Source organism: Styela clava, chromosome 7 (assembly GCF_964204865.1).
Source record: "Styela clava chromosome 7, kaStyClav1.hap1.2, whole genome shotgun sequence".
Classification (NCBI taxonomy): Eukaryota; Metazoa; Chordata; class Ascidiacea; order Stolidobranchia; family Styelidae; genus Styela; species Styela clava.
In genome coordinates this window covers 20,887,416-20,907,408 of record NC_135256.1, presented here as the reverse complement: position 1 = coordinate 20,907,408, position 19,993 = coordinate 20,887,416, and the positions used below count along the sequence as shown (strand labels likewise).

General features: G+C 33.0%; 1 protein-coding gene across 1 annotated transcript; it reads left to right on the top strand.

Annotated features, from left to right (window-relative positions):
* The first annotated feature begins 2,229 nt into the window (after window positions 1-2,229).
* LOC120328718 (uncharacterized) lies at window positions 2,230-19,156 on the top strand. The gene is made up of 11 exons (XM_078114804.1): window positions 2,230-2,555; window positions 3,136-3,210; window positions 3,472-3,670; window positions 4,367-4,551; window positions 5,177-5,380; window positions 5,766-5,837; window positions 7,594-7,809; window positions 8,177-8,248; window positions 12,852-13,034; window positions 13,219-15,714; window positions 16,509-19,156. The coding sequence occupies exons 1-9, from the start codon at window positions 2,391-2,393 to the stop codon at window positions 12,963-12,965; spliced, it is 1,302 nt and encodes a 433-aa protein (XP_077970930.1). The 5' UTR covers window positions 2,230-2,390; the 3' UTR covers window positions 12,966-13,034; window positions 13,219-15,714; window positions 16,509-19,156.
* The last annotated feature ends 837 nt before the right edge of the window (window positions 19,157-19,993 follow it).

Sequence of the window (19,993 nt, the reverse complement as noted above, 5' to 3'; positions counted from 1 at the left end):
AAATACGACGACACATGGAGTGCTTCTTTACGCCGCGGGCAAACAACGCAGCGTTTGATTTTGTCTGCAAAGGAATGCTGTGACATTCTGGTGAATCAAATAGACGATCGTCTGCGCACTGAACACCTTGCCGCGTTTTCTTTGATGAACCCCAAAAATTTTTCAAAATTTGCACGTCAATTTCTCATCCATTTGTTGGCTACTGTCTCCAAATTTTACGCCATGATAAACGTGGGTAAATTGGAAAATGAATTGCGATGTATATACACCAATCAAACTTTTTTGAACATCACATCAACTTGCGCGCTCTATGGGTTCCTCATAGATAACACTCTAGTAACTACCTTTGCGGCGTCTGCAAAATTTCTGGACATCATTTTGACGACGCCTATTTCTTCCGCCAACGCAGAGCGAACATTCAGCACGCTGAAGCGTATTAAAACGTATCTCAGAAACACAATGAAGCAAGATAGATTAAATTCCTTGGCTGTTTTATCCATTCACAGAGACGTTATTTCTGGGTTGCATGACTTTAATCAGCGCGTTATTGAGCATTTTGCTTCCAAGAAACCGCGGCGTGTTGCATATATGTTCAAGCAGTAGAAGTCTAGCAGCATATATATCTATGAGTGAGCGACGCATGTCCTTATCTTTGCATTACCTTTCCTTTCTTCATAGACACGTTTTAAACCTTATTTTAGGTTTTGTCTGCTTTCCCGAAGTTTCTGTTAATATGTCATTGTATTTATCTGGGTAAATATTGCCTTTCCTTTTGAAAGAGGTTTCAAAACAAACTATGTCTATATTTATTAATCCCTTGACTTGGACCGGTTTTAAAGACACTTTCTTATCGTTAAAAATTGTCGCTTTTGCCGATTGGTTGTTACCGATGGAATGGTTTTTATACCCATAAAATGATGGGAGAACTTACAGCGCTCATCCTGTCCCCGTAGATGGGGGTGACTTGGTCCCGCAGTAGCTTGCCCCGGTTGTCAAAATGACCACGCGCCGCCACTGGCTTCTCATATGATACAGAAACTAGACATGGAAGTATTACTGAAACAGGTGAGAGGGGCTATTGTTATGTCACTTATCATATCATTATTACAGTTCACGTAATATATTATTTCCCAAGTAGTGCTAGCTTCTTGAAAAGTTTGGAAGTCAAAATTTTTTTTTTCTATGTGGCTTTGTCAAAGCAAAAGGTTCCCAATACCTATTGAATTCGATATATAAATTAAATATTAGGTTATTACCAGGGATGTCCAAAACGAATACTTTCGAAATTCATTATATTCCATCTAGTAAATGTTTGTATTTAATCATAATTCAGAACATTTTTATTCAAAAGTGAGGGATTTTGAGCCGTCAGACAAGTAGAACAAAACATAAAATATATAAACTGGTAAGGAACAACACACACAAAAAAAACAATGACCTTTTATATTTTTGTCGATCTAGATGTGATCAACATGAAGACATAGTGATTAAGTAATTTTATCAATGAACGCTCCAATAATTTAAAATTTATTCGATATTTCATATTTGCAAATGTTTCTCAGAATGTATTCAAAATAGTAAAATATTCGATTTTGGTCATCCCTGATTTACCAATATATCGCATTTGAAGAATATATTTTAGTTTCAACCGAATATTTCACTCAACCACATTAGGGACAAATGATTTGATCAAACATCATGTGTGATATTAAGTGAACGACGAATAGATGTTCATCAATTATCAATTAAAAGTGACTTAACCTAAATCACCATCTTTGAAATATCAACCAAAATATAGCAACAGATGTTCAATATCAATATTTTTTTTTTATTTGTGATTCATGCTATTTGTTAACAATCTACAAGATATTTATTCAGTTCATTAATTTGTTCTTGAGAGATTCTGACGTCTTCTTATTTATCCTGATTTAGTGGGCTTCTGTGATATTTCATTGTTATTGTTTAGTTGAAGGACCAATTGAGCTTGTAAAGAAAATAGGCAATGGAGAATGGGCTTTTGACAATGAAGCTGTTCAGCAGTTATTATCAAAATATGATCTAATGGACTAACCAGTATTTATTCTAACAGTAGCTGGAAAAAGAAGGATTGGAAAGTCATTCCTGATGAATTTTTTTGCGACATATCTAAAGCATGGTGGTGTAAGTTAAACCAAGACAAAATTAACACTTGTTGTTTTCAGTATCGGTTATAAAATATTTGAAAAATTCTTCTTGAAACATGTGGCTTACTTATAATGTGGTTTTTACTGAATACTTTGTTTGTTTGGTTACTTTTGAATATTTTTACTAGATTTTAATGAATAAATATAGAAAATCAATTTGGTTTTGAAACACAAGACTGATTTACCAATTGAAACAGGGTGTATGACATGAATCAATGTTTACTTTTTCGGAATGTCGAATTTGACTGGGAAAAATATGATGAATTTCGAATCAAAGAATGCTTCAAATGGAAACGCGGGGAAGACTCTGTTACAAAAGGAATATGGTTGTGGAATCAAGCTTATACAGTTGATGTGCCTGAAATAGGAACTGTAAGTTTGATGGCCAAGTGTGCTAGACTATTTAATTTCTGTATAAAACAACTTTTCAACTCTGCTGTCAAAAATTCTTTAAGTAGATTTTTATTACAAACATACAAATGGGCAAAGGCCCATTTTTTTTTTGGCCCGGCTAATTTCATTTTATTAATATCGTAATAAGATGTATTTAATGCGTTTTATTCAGAGTTCTGAACTATGTTCAATTATGAAAAATTATGGTAAGAGATCAAAACTGTAATAATATATAATTTACAATAAGCACATACTTACTAACAACTGTTTCTTGAAGCAACAACCTCTGCTTGAAAATAAAAATGCCTCTTTTATACATCTTTACTTCTGGTATAGTATAGAATAGAGTACTACCTCGAAATGCTATCTGATTAGGATATTTCAATATTTAGTGATGTTCCAGAAGGTCTTGAATCTTACTGTATGGCAATGTAATTATTTCCTAATATGCCTTCATAAACAATTATTATTATTATTATTATTAAAATTATTATATTGGATGAAATTTTTAAACTTAACTCGAAATACATGATTTTTTGATATTGAAAATTGATTTTAGCATTTCACCGATCACACAAAATTATATCAGGAACATTGGGAAGATGATGACACTGAACTAGAAAACAGTTTTCAGGTTTGTGGTTTACTTTGAATTGAATAAGAATAAAATGTGTCTGTGAACTTGAATTTTCATTCGCTGAATAAAATAAGCATTGTTAAAATGCTGATTATTTGATGGTAATTGATTATTACAGTTTTACATTTCTACATTAACAGTGTGTTGAATTATAGGATATGTTATGTGTATCATGCTAGGAAATCATCATGTTTGGATTTACATTTATGACTATAGTCTAAAGGCCTATAAAATTAAAAAACCATTAATCATTAATAGGATTTGACATTAGTTGTGAGAGACTGGGAAAATGATGATGAATATGGATGGGACAAAGGGCATAAACATATGGAAAAGCAAGTGGGTAAAAATAAAGTGCTAAAAGACCATATGAAAAAAAGTGATTCAAATATACGTTGCTTCATCTTGCCTCATCCAGGAATGTCTGTAATACGATCAAAGGAGGGAAAAATCAAAGGTGAGTAGACATGAAAGATTTTTTACTATTTAAACATAATAAATTTAGAGCAATTTATAGAAAAAAAAACTATCAAATGACCCAAATTTACTATAGATCTTTTCTATAACAAGAGAGTCAGGCTCAAATATATATGGTTGAAAAGGCCAGAACTGAAAATTTTACCCACAATTTCCGCAAAACCATATCCAGAATCATGCTGGATCTATTGAACGTCTACCGTACATGTGGGTCTAGTGTAATTTCATACCCTTCTAGTAAGTACTTCTAGTGATTGTGGCATAACAATTTTTGCATGAAACATTCTTGATTCGCATTTGTCTATGTCATCAAAAAATTACATCACTTCCACGTAACAAAGCTTGCCATGATTGCTTGTAATGGCGTATGCGACAATAAACTCGCTATAGAAGGCTATCTTTGTTGTATTGACATGATTGTGACATGATGATTTTGAATGAAATAGCTGATATCATAAGTTTCATAGGAATGTTAGGAATAAATAAAAGTAATAGGCTTCTAGCGACAACAACAGTCTATATTTCAAAGCAATTGGTCCAGTAGTTATTAAAGATAAAAGCATTTTTTCACACCAAGAGGAAGAAAAGTACCAACAACAGCAATTTATCAAAACGATCTATAGGTCCACTCTGTGCCAGAAAACATTGAACAACAATATTAACCTTGCATTTTTAGAAATAGAGACATCCTTTGTCAATCAGCTTCTACCGCTTATCAGCAAAGTTTTAAATCCAACAACAATTAAGCCATTTAGAATCGGTGGAAGTATTCGCAGTGGCAGGTATTGGATAGACATGGCCAATGGTTTCGTTATCGCACTACAAAAGACTGGACGACTTAAACTGAAAAACATGACTGAAGTATGTTCACTTTTATTGATATGTAAATTTCAAGAATGTGTAAACAATACACCAATATAATGCTAAGTCTTATAAAAGAGATACGGATTATTATTTAATATTTGCTGATTCTGTGAGATGAGGTTTTTGGACGTGCCATCATTCAAATTAGTATCTCTGGAACAGTAAAGTAACCATATATTTCACATTTTTCGAAAGGGTGAGGTTTGGTTGGTATTTGCTCAACTCCCTCGTAAAAATATAATTTATCAATTTTAATAATTTATCGCATATTCTACCAATTATGTTTTAAAAATAATTAATTATATGAACGTTAAGAGGACTATTAAAGTATGCGTATAATGTTTGTTTATATAAAAAAAAAATGTAAAAGGACTGGAACTTTCACAGATATCAGAGGTTTAAATTCCTCTTTAAGCTGTGACCCCAACATATTCAGGTTTGTTGGTTTTATTCAAGGGTTGCCAGAGATGCAGGCATTTTAGAAGCAAAGACCAATACAGAAAAAGACAGTTATTAGGGACCACTTCCTGGTCCAATCATTTATAATTGAACACTATATTAATATTTGATTTCGTTCTTTAGAAAAATTTTGTTCTGATAATTCATAATACTGGTTTATCAGAATATAGGTGATGAACCTATTACCGAGGAGGAAATTATGAGGATTCATGAGGATGCTGTAACAACAACTATGGCAACTTTTGATGAAAAGAAAAAAAGAATAATAGGAACAGATAAAACTGACAAACAGAAATTGAAGGAATGTATTTTGAATAATGTGGAAGGTCTTTTCAACAAATACAAGGATAGAAATGCAAAACATATAGTAAGAACATGTTTGACTTACCGGTATATATTAAATTTGAAAAAAAGAAATTTAAATGTTGAATTATGAACGAAATGAATGTTGATACAAGTTTAAAAAACCACAATAAAAAAATATTAAGAGAATCACTAATGTGCCTAGAACTATATATAGATTTATTATTACTTGAACTCTTTTAGCAGGTAACAGCTGGAATAAGGCGAAAACTTGTAGTAATATCGAAAAAATAGGACTCGAAATTACAAAAAGTGAAATGCGATATTTTGGACAAGAAATTTAATTGGCAAGCTTTCGTAGTGTATGTAGTTTGATTGTATAACACCCAAGAAACATTTTTCATTATATGTAATTCTATCTATTTTATCTAATTCATTTTTTTATTAAGAAAACCATTGAAAGCAACTTACGGTATGAAATACAAGGGATTGTACAAGCCTATCGCGAGAATATGTTGACGGTAAGAATAATAATGAATAGAGAAATTTTTTTCAATGTTTTTTAATGATAGAATTACGAGGATGATTGTGTGTGAAAGGATTGCTGGACTCCTCGCTGTCGTAGGGTTCTCCACCCGCTGGTCGGATATGGCTTCCTCCACCATCAGGTAATCATATGTTAGTCCTTTCCATTTCATATCTGGACTATTAAATTAGAATTTAGAATGACTTCATCATAGTAGATTATTATTTGAGTAGGAAATTCGTGCACTAACAATGAGCAAAACGATCGTCATTGCAACATTCATTGCCTTGTTCAGCTTCGAATGTTGATCATGTCCCAGTTACAGCTTCTTTTACCATTCATCCTCATACAACTTGTATGGTTAGTTGGGAAGCTAATTTAATACACTTTCTAGACTTTCATTTTTTTTATCGTGTCAGGTTCTGTGGAAGTGACCACTATTGAACTAGATCAGTGGTTCCCAAACTTTTTGAAAAAATGACGAACCCCTTGCAATTTTTTTAATGATCTCCGGCCTTTTGCACTAAAACAAAACATTAAAAGATCTCAACAAAAAATCAATGCGCACAAAAATGAAACGAACAAAAGAATATGAAGTGGTCTTACTACTTACTGAATAGAGCATGAAAAGCGCGAAAAGAGCAGAAGAACGCGAAACAGCGCAGAAGAAAGGGAAACATTTTTCTTTCATTATTTATTAGCGTCCGTGAAATTTTAAACAATTTGATGGGAAACAGTATACAGTGGTACTAAGAAAGGATCCTGATTTTATATCAGTAATCTTCAACATCTTCAAATAACCCAACATGATGCACCCTAACCTGGTACACATACTGTGTTCAGGTATTGCGCCATATTGGTGCACATACTTCTGGAGCTCCGAAATTTCTTTGATTTTGCTTATTGGTGTGCTCATATTGCGTCATGTTAGGTTATTTAAAGATGTTGAAGATTACTGATATAAACTCGTAATCATTTCCTACTACTGTCTACTGTTTTCCATCAAATTGTTTAAAATTTCACAGACGCTACTAAATAATAAAAGAAAAATGTTTCCCTCTCTTCTGCAATGTTTCTCGCTCTTCTGCGTTGTTTCCCTATCTTTTGCGCTGCTTCACGCTCTTCTGCGCTCTATTCAGTAAGTAGTAAGACCAAATCTGTTTCGATATTTAGTAAACGTGTAAAAGCACAGCGTCAGCTACAGCTCTGCAAGACTGCAGTTAGTGAAATCGGCCTTATTACAGATTTGTTTCGCGGACCCTCCGAAAGTGCTTCACGGACCCCAAAAGGTCCGCGGATCCCCGTTTGGGAACCACTGTACTAGATCATAGTGTAGTATAATTTATAATTTTATACATGCCCTCCAAATTCCACAATAAGGTCGAGTCGAATCATAGAGAGAAAAAAAATATCTTATATTTTAAATTTTATACTGTCACAATCCAATGAATTCGTTATGAAAGCTCAATCACAGTGTGAACAAAATGGTCAGCAGCCTCGGTGAACTGCAAAGGTCTTACATACTGACCTGCACAAATCAATGTATAAACTATTTACTGCACTGCATTTCAATAAAAATCTGTAATATTGTCTGTTCTTTTATTTAAAATCGTTTTGTAGAAATAAAATTTCTCTCTTATTCTTATGCTTTCCTAAGATTATGTCATTGTACAACTTTTTTTATCCATCATGATAAAGGAAGAATTTTTTATTTTTAAAATTTTTGTTAACTTCATCACACTTGGCCATAGGATATTCATTCTGCTGTCAACTTCTTTCTTCAACCTGAAGAGTTGCAACGTAAACATGATGAGTTTCGCATGAAAAGCTTACAGAAATTTGAGGAAAATAACAACGAAAATAAACTTTCGGGACAGTTCGAAGCAAAATTAAAAAGCCTTCTGGATAATGCGAAGATTGAATTAGAGGCAATGAACACATTTAGACGTGAAACCTCTGAATGCAAGGTATCCTATGTTAAAGATTACTGAGCATTTGATGAAGTATTAGTAGTAAACGAATTGATCGAGTTGGTCATTGGCTGTTAATTCATCAAATTAGTATTGAAAATTGTATTGAATATTGTATAATTCATGTTTATATTTACACAGAAATATGTCCGAATGCCATTTTAAATTTGAAATACTTATTGACCTTGTGCAATAATTTTTCATCAAAAACAGGATATTTGGAATTTTTTTATCATTGTCATACTATCATGGGTGAATAATTCAAGAACATATAATAATTTAAATGCGAAAATTAGTTTTGAAATAAATTATCATGGTGACTAGGTGAAGTTTCATTTTTATAAACATATTGCCTATATTTTAGGATGCTGAACTGAAGACACTCAAAGACTTCGTTGATCAATGTTATAAGATGTATGAAAAAGATTTTGAATGTGTGAGTGTTCGTATTTAGTGATGAGCTAAAAAAATCGTAACAACAGGAACAAACCTAATTCACAAAAATATAAAATATATACAACACGGCGCGGACATGTACAGAAAGTTTTGTCTTTCCTAAGATAGAGTCGAAGAACTGCAATGAATTATGAAGAAATTATCTGAAATAAGTCTGTAAAATTACAAATATATTCATAGCAATTCAATACAAATGTTATTATTAGAAAGGTATAGGATGAATTTCCATGGGGTCAAATGTCGGGGAAACATCTATTATATGTTACTGACGTAATAATTATTTGCGTGATGTGATGTAAAAAGAATTACGAATTATGATGTAACAAAACATAAATTAATAAGTATGTTTACCAGAGAAACTAGACTTTTTGTACCGTAATTCTATATCAACTACAGGAACGCAAATGCAATAAAATGTCCAACAACCGGAACGCCACTCTGGTGCATTCCGGCTACAGCTCACCACTGTTCGTACTTGATATTCGGATTACATTGGAACATTCATACACTATCATTCTTGAACAGAATTCTTTTTAATAAAGGAATTAGGTTCATAAAACTTCATTTGGAATAGATAGCAATGTGAGCTTATTGTTGAAAGGGAAACTGGTCAGGATTTAAAGTACTTGGAGTTTGAAAAATGAAATTATATTTGTACGTCTTCATTAAAAAAGTGCGAACAGAACATGTACATGAAATGTATATAGTGCTGGACATAACCCTTATTCCTATAGATTGTAATGTGCTTTAACAATTCATAAAAGTTGTTTTTTAACAATGAACATTGCTATTGCTATGTTGATTGTTGATCTCACTTTCAATTTCCTCCACTTTGTGTGTTGTCATTTTGTTACATTATATATATATATATATCTAGGCATTATTCAAATAACATCCACAAAAATTGCTATAAATAAATCTTTAAATTAGGTACCTCAAAAATGATTTTGGGAAACTCAATTTTTCTTGAAAAATTTGCCAAGCACTGATGGCACTTCAGGCAGTACTGTTTTTATTATGGATTAATTGGCTCATATTGTTTGGCTAGAACCTAGAATTTGGTTTCATATTTTTCTGGAATTGAGCTTTGGAGTACACATAGGCTATCTATATCAGAGGTCGACATAGGCCCCACTTGTGTAGAATTGTCCCACAATTGTATCACTTGTTTCATTCTTGTCTTAATTGTCTCACTCCATATGAATAATACAATATTCAACAAAGTTTTATATCTATCCTTACCCCAAACATAGCATGAAACCCACTTCTTATGCTTACCGGTACTTCAACCAATTCTACCCAATATATATCTACTCTAACTCAGAACAGTGGGACATGTCCGATAACAAATTCGTACAAGTATAATAAAACTCAACAAATGGGACACAGCTTTTTTAATTTGTCAGGTACTACTTTACAGCAATTCCATAAATTAGTTGAAAATTTGGTAAAAATTATATCTTGCTTAATTGAAATATTGAACTGCAGAAAGTGTAGGACATATCTTGAAGTTTTTAAAAACGCATGAGAAGGTACATTTACGGCTCAAAATAATTGTTTTTTCTTCAGCGGAATAATTGATGATTTTATGCCTAATTTTCTTCAGTTTTGTAACATAAACTCTCATGCTATTTATGTTACCTTAAAATGTATTTGTTCAACCAAAGTATGTGTTAAGTTTTACCTCTGATATCAGTGCTTAATATAAATATTGCACTGTACATTATTGGCAACACTGGGCTAAACAGAGCTGATGGGAATTTGCCTTGTGTTGTCACTCCGTGACAATTTTTCAACTTTATTTTAATTATCTGATATATTTCAATAACTATTCGCCTCAAAAACTGAGACGTCACTTTGGGGGTAGGGCACAATAATTTACCAATTTGGCAGTTGATGGTTGCTTGTTGTTCTTTGGCAGCACTTCAAGAGATCTCGTCACTCCGTGACGTCACGGAGTGACATAAGTATGTCATTTTTGGAAAATATTATTTTTCTGTACGCGAAGTACTATAATATTGGGTTTGAACTGCAAATTCTTCCACTTTGCCCTCTACTTACTTTGGATCTTACCCACAATGAAACTTGAATGCCAATGGCAACTTTTTAAAACTATCGATGACCAAAATATTTGACCTAACATGTGCCAGTTTTAAACAATATGAACGAACTTATTGTAGACTACAATTGAAAAAATATGTAATCTGTTGGAATGGCAGAATAAATATGGCAAAATGCATCGTTTTGCAATATAATTCGACATTTTTGTAAAAGGCGTAAGTGAATTCAAATAATTCACAAACAATATTAAATCTCAAGTTTTATCATCGACATCTGGATTTTCGTTTATATCCATTTATCGGGTTAACTCATAGGATGCGAAAAATCATGAAATGTGAAAGAAATATGATATGTTTGTCAGAAATTGAAGATACTTCCAATTAGAAAACGCCAATGCGTCACTCATTGTCACCAATAATTATTTTTACGTGCCAACTATATCATAAAGCTGGAAAAAGCAAAAATGATGCAACAACGAGTTTTCGCAGGGACATATTTATCACTGTCTTCTTGTTCTGAATATGCAGACTAAGAGTACTGTGTTTGGGGCCCACTGCTTCTATGTGTGCTTTGCAAGCAGATGCAATTAATACCTAACAAGAGAGACTTCAACGCAAAAGAAAATGCTTTTCTATGGTTAATAAATTAGATATTCAAATAACAAAAATCGTCGCATGGTGCAAAGATTCTTAAACTGAATTGCATTAACGGATTCTCCAGATTCTGTATTTTGAATTGCCCATACTTTGTCAAGTCACTGCAATAAGATTCCAGATATATAGGAGTGGAATAATTATGTTTGTTTCATGTTGTCTGTGCAACATAGCTTTTTACTTAACTATATAGATTATTAAAGTTAGTGCACTCATTCAGCATATTAATATGAGGGAGACACAAGCAGAACAACAAAAAAATATAATGTATCCCAATTTTTTGTTTAAATGTTTTGTAATTTCAAACCAACCAAAATAACCAATTTTGACCTAATACAACTAATTGTTCAACATTCTTAATACCATTTTATTGATAAGGAATTTTTGTCACTCTGTGACGTCACGGAGTGACATGCGACTAGTTGGGCCGTATAATTGGGCTGCTTACTGAAAAATGTTTGTTGTACAATAAATTTTGCATAAATGTAGAGATTAATATCTCTAGAATACAGAGACAAGTTATTATAATTGATATGTCATGAAGCTTTTGACGAAATTTGGTTGATATATTGCAGTCATTTTATGCATTCAACTTTTTGTCACTCCGTGACATCACTTATTTTGTCTCGTCGTTTGAAAAATATTTGGTTGAAAGTGAAAAGTGAATTATGGTAAATACATCAGTGTTACTGCTACCAATTGGCATTATAAAAATAGCAAACCACCAAGACCTTGATATAGTAAAATTGATTAAATGTGTGAAATGTCACTCCGTGACATTTATGGAATTGCTGTTTAGTAGTTTCCTATATGACTGAGCAATTACCACCCAAGTGGCTATTCTGATTTGGCTAAGACTTTCACAAATATCATATTAACGCACCATAGTAAACAAAAAATTTTGCAAGTTGGCGGGGAAGATTGAAACATATCTAAACCAATTGTAGAGATATTTGCTGGAAGGGTCGTCTCTTTCTTAGAATGAAAAAACAAGGGCTATTTCAATAGTGGTTTGAAATAGCGCTTGTTTTTGTCAAGTCCACTCAACATCAGATGCGGCAATCGGCTGGTCAATCTTGATTGATGTTTCGACCACCTTTGGTCTATACCATCCTGCTCTCCTGGATTTACTTACTAGACCAGTGGTTCTTAACCTTTTTCGGTTCAATTTCCCCTTTCGCGAACAAGATTACAAAATTTACCCCCAATATAGTCATTGGTGATTTATTTATTTATTGAAAATTTCATTAAAAAATTGATAAAAAAAATAAATAAAAAAAATCTTACTCACCAGTACCTGTAGGCATATCGGGATACCACTGGTAACGGTACAAGAACTATTCCAGATTATCCAGTAGGAATGTTACAAAATGCACACTTTCGCTGCGAAAAATGTAATGTTACGCATCACATCTGCAAGATAGCGTTACGCCGTTTTGGAGTACCGCTCATAAAAACAACTGCTGATTTAAAAAATACTTTCAACCTAAACATGTTACGAATTAATGACCCTTCTAATGACACTTTTCAAATCTCTATAGTCATGCATGTTTTTTAATCAACTTGAAATTTACCAATTTTTATGAAGTTTGTTTAATTAGAACTTTGTTAATTTTAACCCGGAACAATTGTTCATTCTAAATCTTTTTTCACAATACCAAAATTCACCTCTAATAATGACCAAATTTACCCTCCAAGGGTAAATTTACCCCAGGTTAATAACCTCTGTACCACACCATATTTAAAAAAGAATATCAAATATAATTAGCTCACAATATTCATCTGTATTGCAAAGTCTTTTTGTTGACTTGAAATATATTGGGATGCCTATATCATCCCCATTTTACAGCCATTTATTTTTTTTGTCAGATTAAGAATCTTTTCGTCGTTGACACAGTATTAACAGAAAAAACAAGATCATCAAAAAAGAAATCAATGGATGAATACTCAAAACTCATCAAAGAACGACAAGATAAAATTTAAAAAAGTCGTGAAAAACTTGATGAAATTCTCAATGCTGGCTATCCTAGAAGAATAACCCAAGATATTTCGGTACCAAATTTTTGTAGCTTATAATAATGTTGCCTGAATAAACTTTTTTAGTATACAAGTTGAGATGTTTTACTTTAACATTTTATGGAAAACATAATCATGAATTACTTAAAATATTAATGCTTGTAATTGTAATTATATGCTTTGTAATCCCTTTAAATAACTATGTAGTATTGTTTTACAGCTGGTAAAATTGGAACTAACTATACTTCAAGATCTAAGTAGGCTGTATGTCAAATTAAGGATAAAGTCCTTTTCTTCAATATGTCGTTGCTGCTGACAACTCATGGGTTTTCATAATTATGTAGTCTTATTCAGAGCAAGGACATAGAATATCTTATAAAGATGAAATGAAACAAGTGTGTAACAACATTTGTTTAAAAGGTTCACTTGTCAGATGAATGTTTGCAAAAGCCAATTGGAGACTGTATCAAATTTTACAATGGACTACCTAAGGTGATGTTTTCCCAGGTTTTATCTATCTGTAACTGTGGTCCAGTGAAACACTCCAGAGGCTCGAGGAACCCCTATTCAATAGTTTAATTGTCATTTATTGTCTGATTTGTACAAACTATAAATATGTATGATAGGATTTACATACTTAGGGATATGCTCGCCACCACACCTCTGATTACTGTGCATGGGTTTGCAGTTTCAAATCCCATGCATGGATGGTTATGTGCGAGAGTATTTCTGGACTCCGCACCGCCACAGGGTGATTCATGTAACCGCGGATTGGTTCACCATCAAGTCCATGCTTCCGAAAACAAATAACCAACTAATCTCAGAACCCTGGTTGAAAACCAGTGATTCGTAATAAGTAGCCACATGTGGCCCGCCGCTTCATTTTTTGTGGCCCGCGTTGCATTTGCGCGAGTGTAAAAGAAGCGCATTCGGTGTTGTTTCGTCATAAAATAACCAGAAAAATCTTTTGACATGTTATTGCATTATTAATGTCACTGATTTGACTAGTGTTATGGCTAGCTGAGGCAACTAGCGGAGTTGAATGATGTGCTTGGCCAAGTCTCAATTGTTAACTGGTTTCTATTTTTTTGGTCGGGAATATATGCTAACAAAATAGGCTTCATAGAAAACTAAGAAACGAATGAGGAATCTATTAGCCTAGGTTGGCTATGCCTGATAACTAAATATTAAAGTAATGGCTGACCAATATAATTCCTGCCGGGTGTTTTTTTCCAACCAGCCTAAACAGTATTACAAAAAATGCTGCCTATATGTCATAAAATTTAGTAATTACCCTCCTGTATCTCAAATTCGTTAATCAATTGATCTGCACTTATTTGTTATATTGTGAATATGAGTTTGAAAAGAAAGCTGACCAATTCAAACAGATTTTTGACTGGATATGTGAGGAAGAATACCACAATGCTTACTTACCACAGTGCCTTATGGCACTTTCTCGGTTAAGAAGATTTTGAAATCTTACACTAGATGTAGATATAGTAAAATTTTTACACGTTTTAGTGAGTTTTTTGGTGGTTTTGGCATGTTTCAGCTTGATAGATGACAAATAATGACCAATGTGTTTGGACAATAAAAGTGATTGTTTTATATTGCAACGTTTACCTATGCTCGACACTATTGTGACCCGCGAACAATACAAAAATGATAGTGTGGCTTGCGAGGTCGACAACCTTTGACCACCCTGACCTATATATTCCTGTGACCAATTTTGCTACCTCTGTATCATACCGCCTTAATTAATTTTAATTATATTTACCGGTACTTTTATTGATTAATAATATTTAAAATAATTGGACGTTAATTTAGCTAGTTTTGGCTTCCATCTGGTGATTGAAGCAGGTCTAGCCCACCTCTTCATGCATCCAACTTGGTAATTCTGATCGGGCAATTTGGCATTAGGTGAATCCAATTATAATTAGCTTGACGAAATCTTTTGTGGAATATTTTTTTTATTCACAGTATATAACTCTTGTTGACTAATTCTGTATCCAATTTGTCAATCGTCATGAAATTATCAATTTGGTGTGGCAAGAGGATTTATTCATTTTTTTTTCATTTTTTTGTATATTTTTCTTTTTTACTGAGTACGGTAATTGATTTTATGTCTCTCTTTTTTCACTCCCAACCTTATCATGTCTCGATGATTGTATGTGTGTGTGTGCGTGCGTGCCTTAATTAGTTTTAATTTTCATTGGTAAGCGAACACGTACTACTTTTTTTATCAATAGCTTCCCACCTAAAATCTGTACTTATTGAACCTTACTGAGGTTTCGTTAGGTTTCTTGATTCTATCATCAGTTTTCTTTATTCTGTTTTTATAAATTATTTTATCGTCTACTGCTGATTATGGAGTCGAAATAAACTTATGCTCATACTTATAATACTTATATTTATTTAAACTTTAGTATTATTTATTGCTGAATTGATATGCATGATATATGCTATATAATTTTGCATATTTGTAATAAATACTTATTCATTTTTTAAGATCATGGTCTTTAGAGCAAATATTATTAAAAATTGTTTTGATATATAGGAATCACATCAAAGCATTGAAAACACTCTGGAGAGATTTGATGGATTGATGGCACTGTGGAATGAAGGAAGTGAACAGATAGTATCTTATAGAGGAAAACTCAATATCCGAATAAAAGATAAAAAACAATATTTATCCACAAAGAATGAGGAAGTAAAGGTGAAGTGTATTAATATTTTGCCTATTTGCGAGATATAACTCCATACAAATGTTTGATGTGTTATATTTTAGAATAGACAGCCAAATAAAATTTGAATAGTGCCATATACTGGTGAGATTTCAGAGTGTACAGTGCCTCAAAATGTTTTTGTCCAACTTGTCGCAAGTAGCAAAATTGTCCCGCTTGCCCCACTTCTCCTGCTGTTTCAAGTTGGGGTAAATATATGTTCTGGGGAAAATATTCAAAAGTGAACATATCAAGTTGATTTCATGCTTATGTTTACTGTGAGGATACATATAATGCATTGGTAGCAGGTTAGAGTATTTATATGCTTAGAGATTCAGGAAGTATAGGACAAGCAGAAAATTAATATTTTCAAGCATACTGTGCAGAACTTGTTAAATTGTCACAAATTCTATCATCATGATTCTATCAATTCTGAAATGTCATGTTATTTAACAGTTAATAACAGAATTTATTGTGTGTGATTCACCCCATTCATCAACACATTTTCTTCCTAACTTTCAAACTTTTTAAAATTGACAGTCTTATTTTGCAATATTGCTGGCGTATAACATAATCGTCTCTAAGCCCCATTGTCCTCCTGACAAGTCATCAGTTCAAACTAGAAATGCATTTTTATGTAATGACCCTTTCACAAATATCTGATGGTAATATATTCTCTGCCAGTGGGTGGGTCACTTAAAATACTGAATATAAACTGTATACTTTATTAACTATCATAGTAAAATCTCATTGCTAAATAAAAATTTTCAACAAAACTTTTTGACAGAAAACCGTTGAATCAGATATATCTAAATTCGCAATAACTGTAAAAGAACAATATGAAACTACAATGGATAAGGTAAAATTGAATTAAAATTCTGTGATTGTTGGTTCTATTTTGAACTACTGTCCAATTACCACTAGCTAAAAACACTTCGGAGGCCATTTGGAGTTTCTGCAGTACAAGTTGATAATTTAATGTTTTGTATTTTGAAATGGAGCAATTATGTATACAATAAACTTATAAATTGGTCATGACGCTAGGCATAAGATTCACCCTTTGTTAAAGTTCACTTTAATAATCTATAAAATAATGTTGTGCCATCATTTTTTGACATCTTAATATAATAACAGCGAATCTGTATTTATAGTAGTTACCAATGAATCACAAAATGAAATAAATGATATGATAGTAATGCTTAGTGGAATCGAAAACAAGAGGAACCTATCAATGTGTGGCTACATGTAACTCATTAAAACAAAATTTGGTTATTTGAACTGTCTACTTTTCAAACTTAAAAAGGGGCAAATATGAATCAAAATGAAAGTGACAGATTTAGCTGCACAGACATAGAATTTTCTGATTTACATGTTCATACTATTCTAAACACGTGTTGCGCCCACTAGTTTATCACCTTCAAAAAATGACCCTATTTTACCAATATGCAAAGTAAAAACTGAATGATGGGTTCTTTGTCCCTCCCTACTTTTATGATCAGTTGATTCTTTGTTATAGCCCTGATTTATGACTACGATATCAAATTTTGTCCTCTCCTAAATCAATCTCAGCTTTTGCTCACAATTTATTTCCATAGTGAATACCAGATCAACAGCGTCTTCAACGCCATCGCAGACTCCACATATACATAGACTTACCATACGTCCCGGTTTAGCCGAGACAGTCCCGGTTTTAGCATGTTTTCCCACCGTCCTGGCGATAGACCTAATTGTCCCGGTTTTGCAGTACGCCAGTCATAAATAATTCTCCTATTTGATACTATTACCAAACATTTTTTTATTTAACGGAATCAGCCGATTTACCACTGATGTGCGTCTCACTTCACTAGTTCAGAAAGAGAGAAAAATTGTTATGTCATATTTATGATATGAAGTATGAACCATGCCATCAGGTAATTTAATACCAAACTGTACTGTCAAAATGCCGGAAACAAAGTGCAAGTTTTCTAATGATTTGAATGATTTCCATTATTTGGAGCAAAAACCAATACGGGATATTTCAATAAGATTTACAGCTAATTTTGATGCCCATAATCTGCCCACAATGGTATGGGAAACGTTCAAACTATTACCTAGAGCAGGGGTCGGCAACCCTTTGTTGCTCGCGGGCCAAAATTAAGGGTTGCAACTTGCAAGTTATTGGCGAGCCGCACATATTTCTAGAAAATTGAAAACCGAACGGGTGATACTTTTTATAATAAAAATCAAACAGTGATACATCTCTCGAATAGAATATACGGTAGATTTTATTTTCTCATTGCATTGCACCTCAAAAATTTCCATTTGAAAATTTTCGGCGCCCTTGAACCCTTTGCGCTTAGCATCAACATTTCTGCGTTTAGTTGCCATTTGTTTAATTATAATCAAATGATAGGCTCATTAAGCGAGTAATTGTGAATATTACACCTGTTAGATCAGGGTTTCCCAAACTGGGGAATACAGGGGGTCCGCATCGATATTAAGAGTCTGAAATAATAATTGACTGTATGCGTTATCACGAGAACTTGTGCGACTTTGCCAAGGTCATTTGAGCCCCGTTGCGGCAAGAAAGAAGCGTGAAACCAAGTTAATTGTGTGAGACTATCCAAGAATACACAATTAAATTAGTTCCACGTGTTCAATTAGTACCGACAGTCCGGACATCGAGTTGCAAAAAGATCATAATTTTATCGCATGCCCTTAGCCTACTAATATTTAACATTAGTATGTATGAATTCAGACTTTCATGAGTTCTATTTCGGCCAAACATATTTAAAACTGTATGGAATCGTTGCCATAGAGTCGGGCCTATTAATTTTCTTGTCACAAATTGATTCTTCGCATTAATGTCATTTGTGTCGTTGTGTTCTAAATTCAGATGAAAATTATTTATCCTCGTTGGTTAGGCACATAAATTGATCCGCATTGGATGGGGTTCCGTAAAAAAAATAGGATTCACAAACAGGGGTGGGTCCTCGGCCTAAAAAGTTTGGGAAACACTGTGTTAGATTTTAATATAATTCAGTCTACACGTGTCTCACAATAAATTCTGTTACTCCAAGAATATAATCGTCAAAACAGCTGTTTTGTTACTATAATTCAGTGAAGCGTCGTGGGTCGGATTATAGTACTCCGTGGGCCGTAGGTTGCCGACCCATCACCCAGACCCTAGATCAAACCAACGTTGGCTTGTCCAATCCGCGCCGTCCCGTTTTTTTGCTTTACAAATATGGTAAGCCTACATGATATACACATATTAAACCATTTTTAGTGGCGTATATTTCTTTGCCAATATCACAGATTATTCAAACTGGATATGTACTGGAGGATCATCTTCTACAGCATCATAAATCTCTTGCTGAAATTCTGCTAAGTCATTGTCGTGTACGTGCTTTGCCAGTGTATAATGTGGATGAAAATTTCGAATTTTTTGTCAAGTTCAAGAAAGATATTATTGCCGAATTGCAAACAAAGTTTGAAGCCAAACATAAACTGAATGCAGACAATCATAGTTTCTTTACAAAAATTTTACGTTGGTTAAGTAATAAATCCCCTCAAACAGCATGCGAACGCCGTATAAAGGAGATTGAAGGAAAGCAAGAATAAATTAATATAACATACCAGGTAAAATTTATATTATACTTCCAGGATATGTCGCAGTGTCTTTGGCGTGTTAAAAAAATGGCAATCACATTGATTCAGTGGTAATAAATTATGTATGCTAAACTGAATCTGGAAGATCTCATCAAATTCAAAGATTCCTTTTTCATCCATCTCTGTGTTTTTTGTGACTCATTTCAAGCTTCTCAACGATTTGTTTGCTTCATTTTATTTGAAAGAAAAATTTCATTTACTATTGGCCAATTAAAAGAGTAAACCAAACTATGACTTCTGTAAGAGTTTTTCCGTCTCATCTTAGTTAAATTAGTCTTAAGTCAATTCCAGATCAAATTTTCAATTCTCAGTTATCAATTAATATGAAGTTATTGATATCCTTTTCAAAATAATCGATTAATCATGTGTATAGTTACAAATTTTGGCTTGCAGTCATTATTTTTTTGTCTTGCGTTTTTAAATTATTTTTGCATTGATCACTATGGAGAGATTAATCATCATGAATATATTTTGGTGGTGTTTATTGGCTTGAGTGGCCAGCACAAAGAAGGATGTGAATTTGCCATGTAAATATTTTCAATGCATCTACACTGATTATATACCTACAAGATAATATAACATTTGTGTCATAGGTTTGTGATTGTAACTATTCAGCATGTG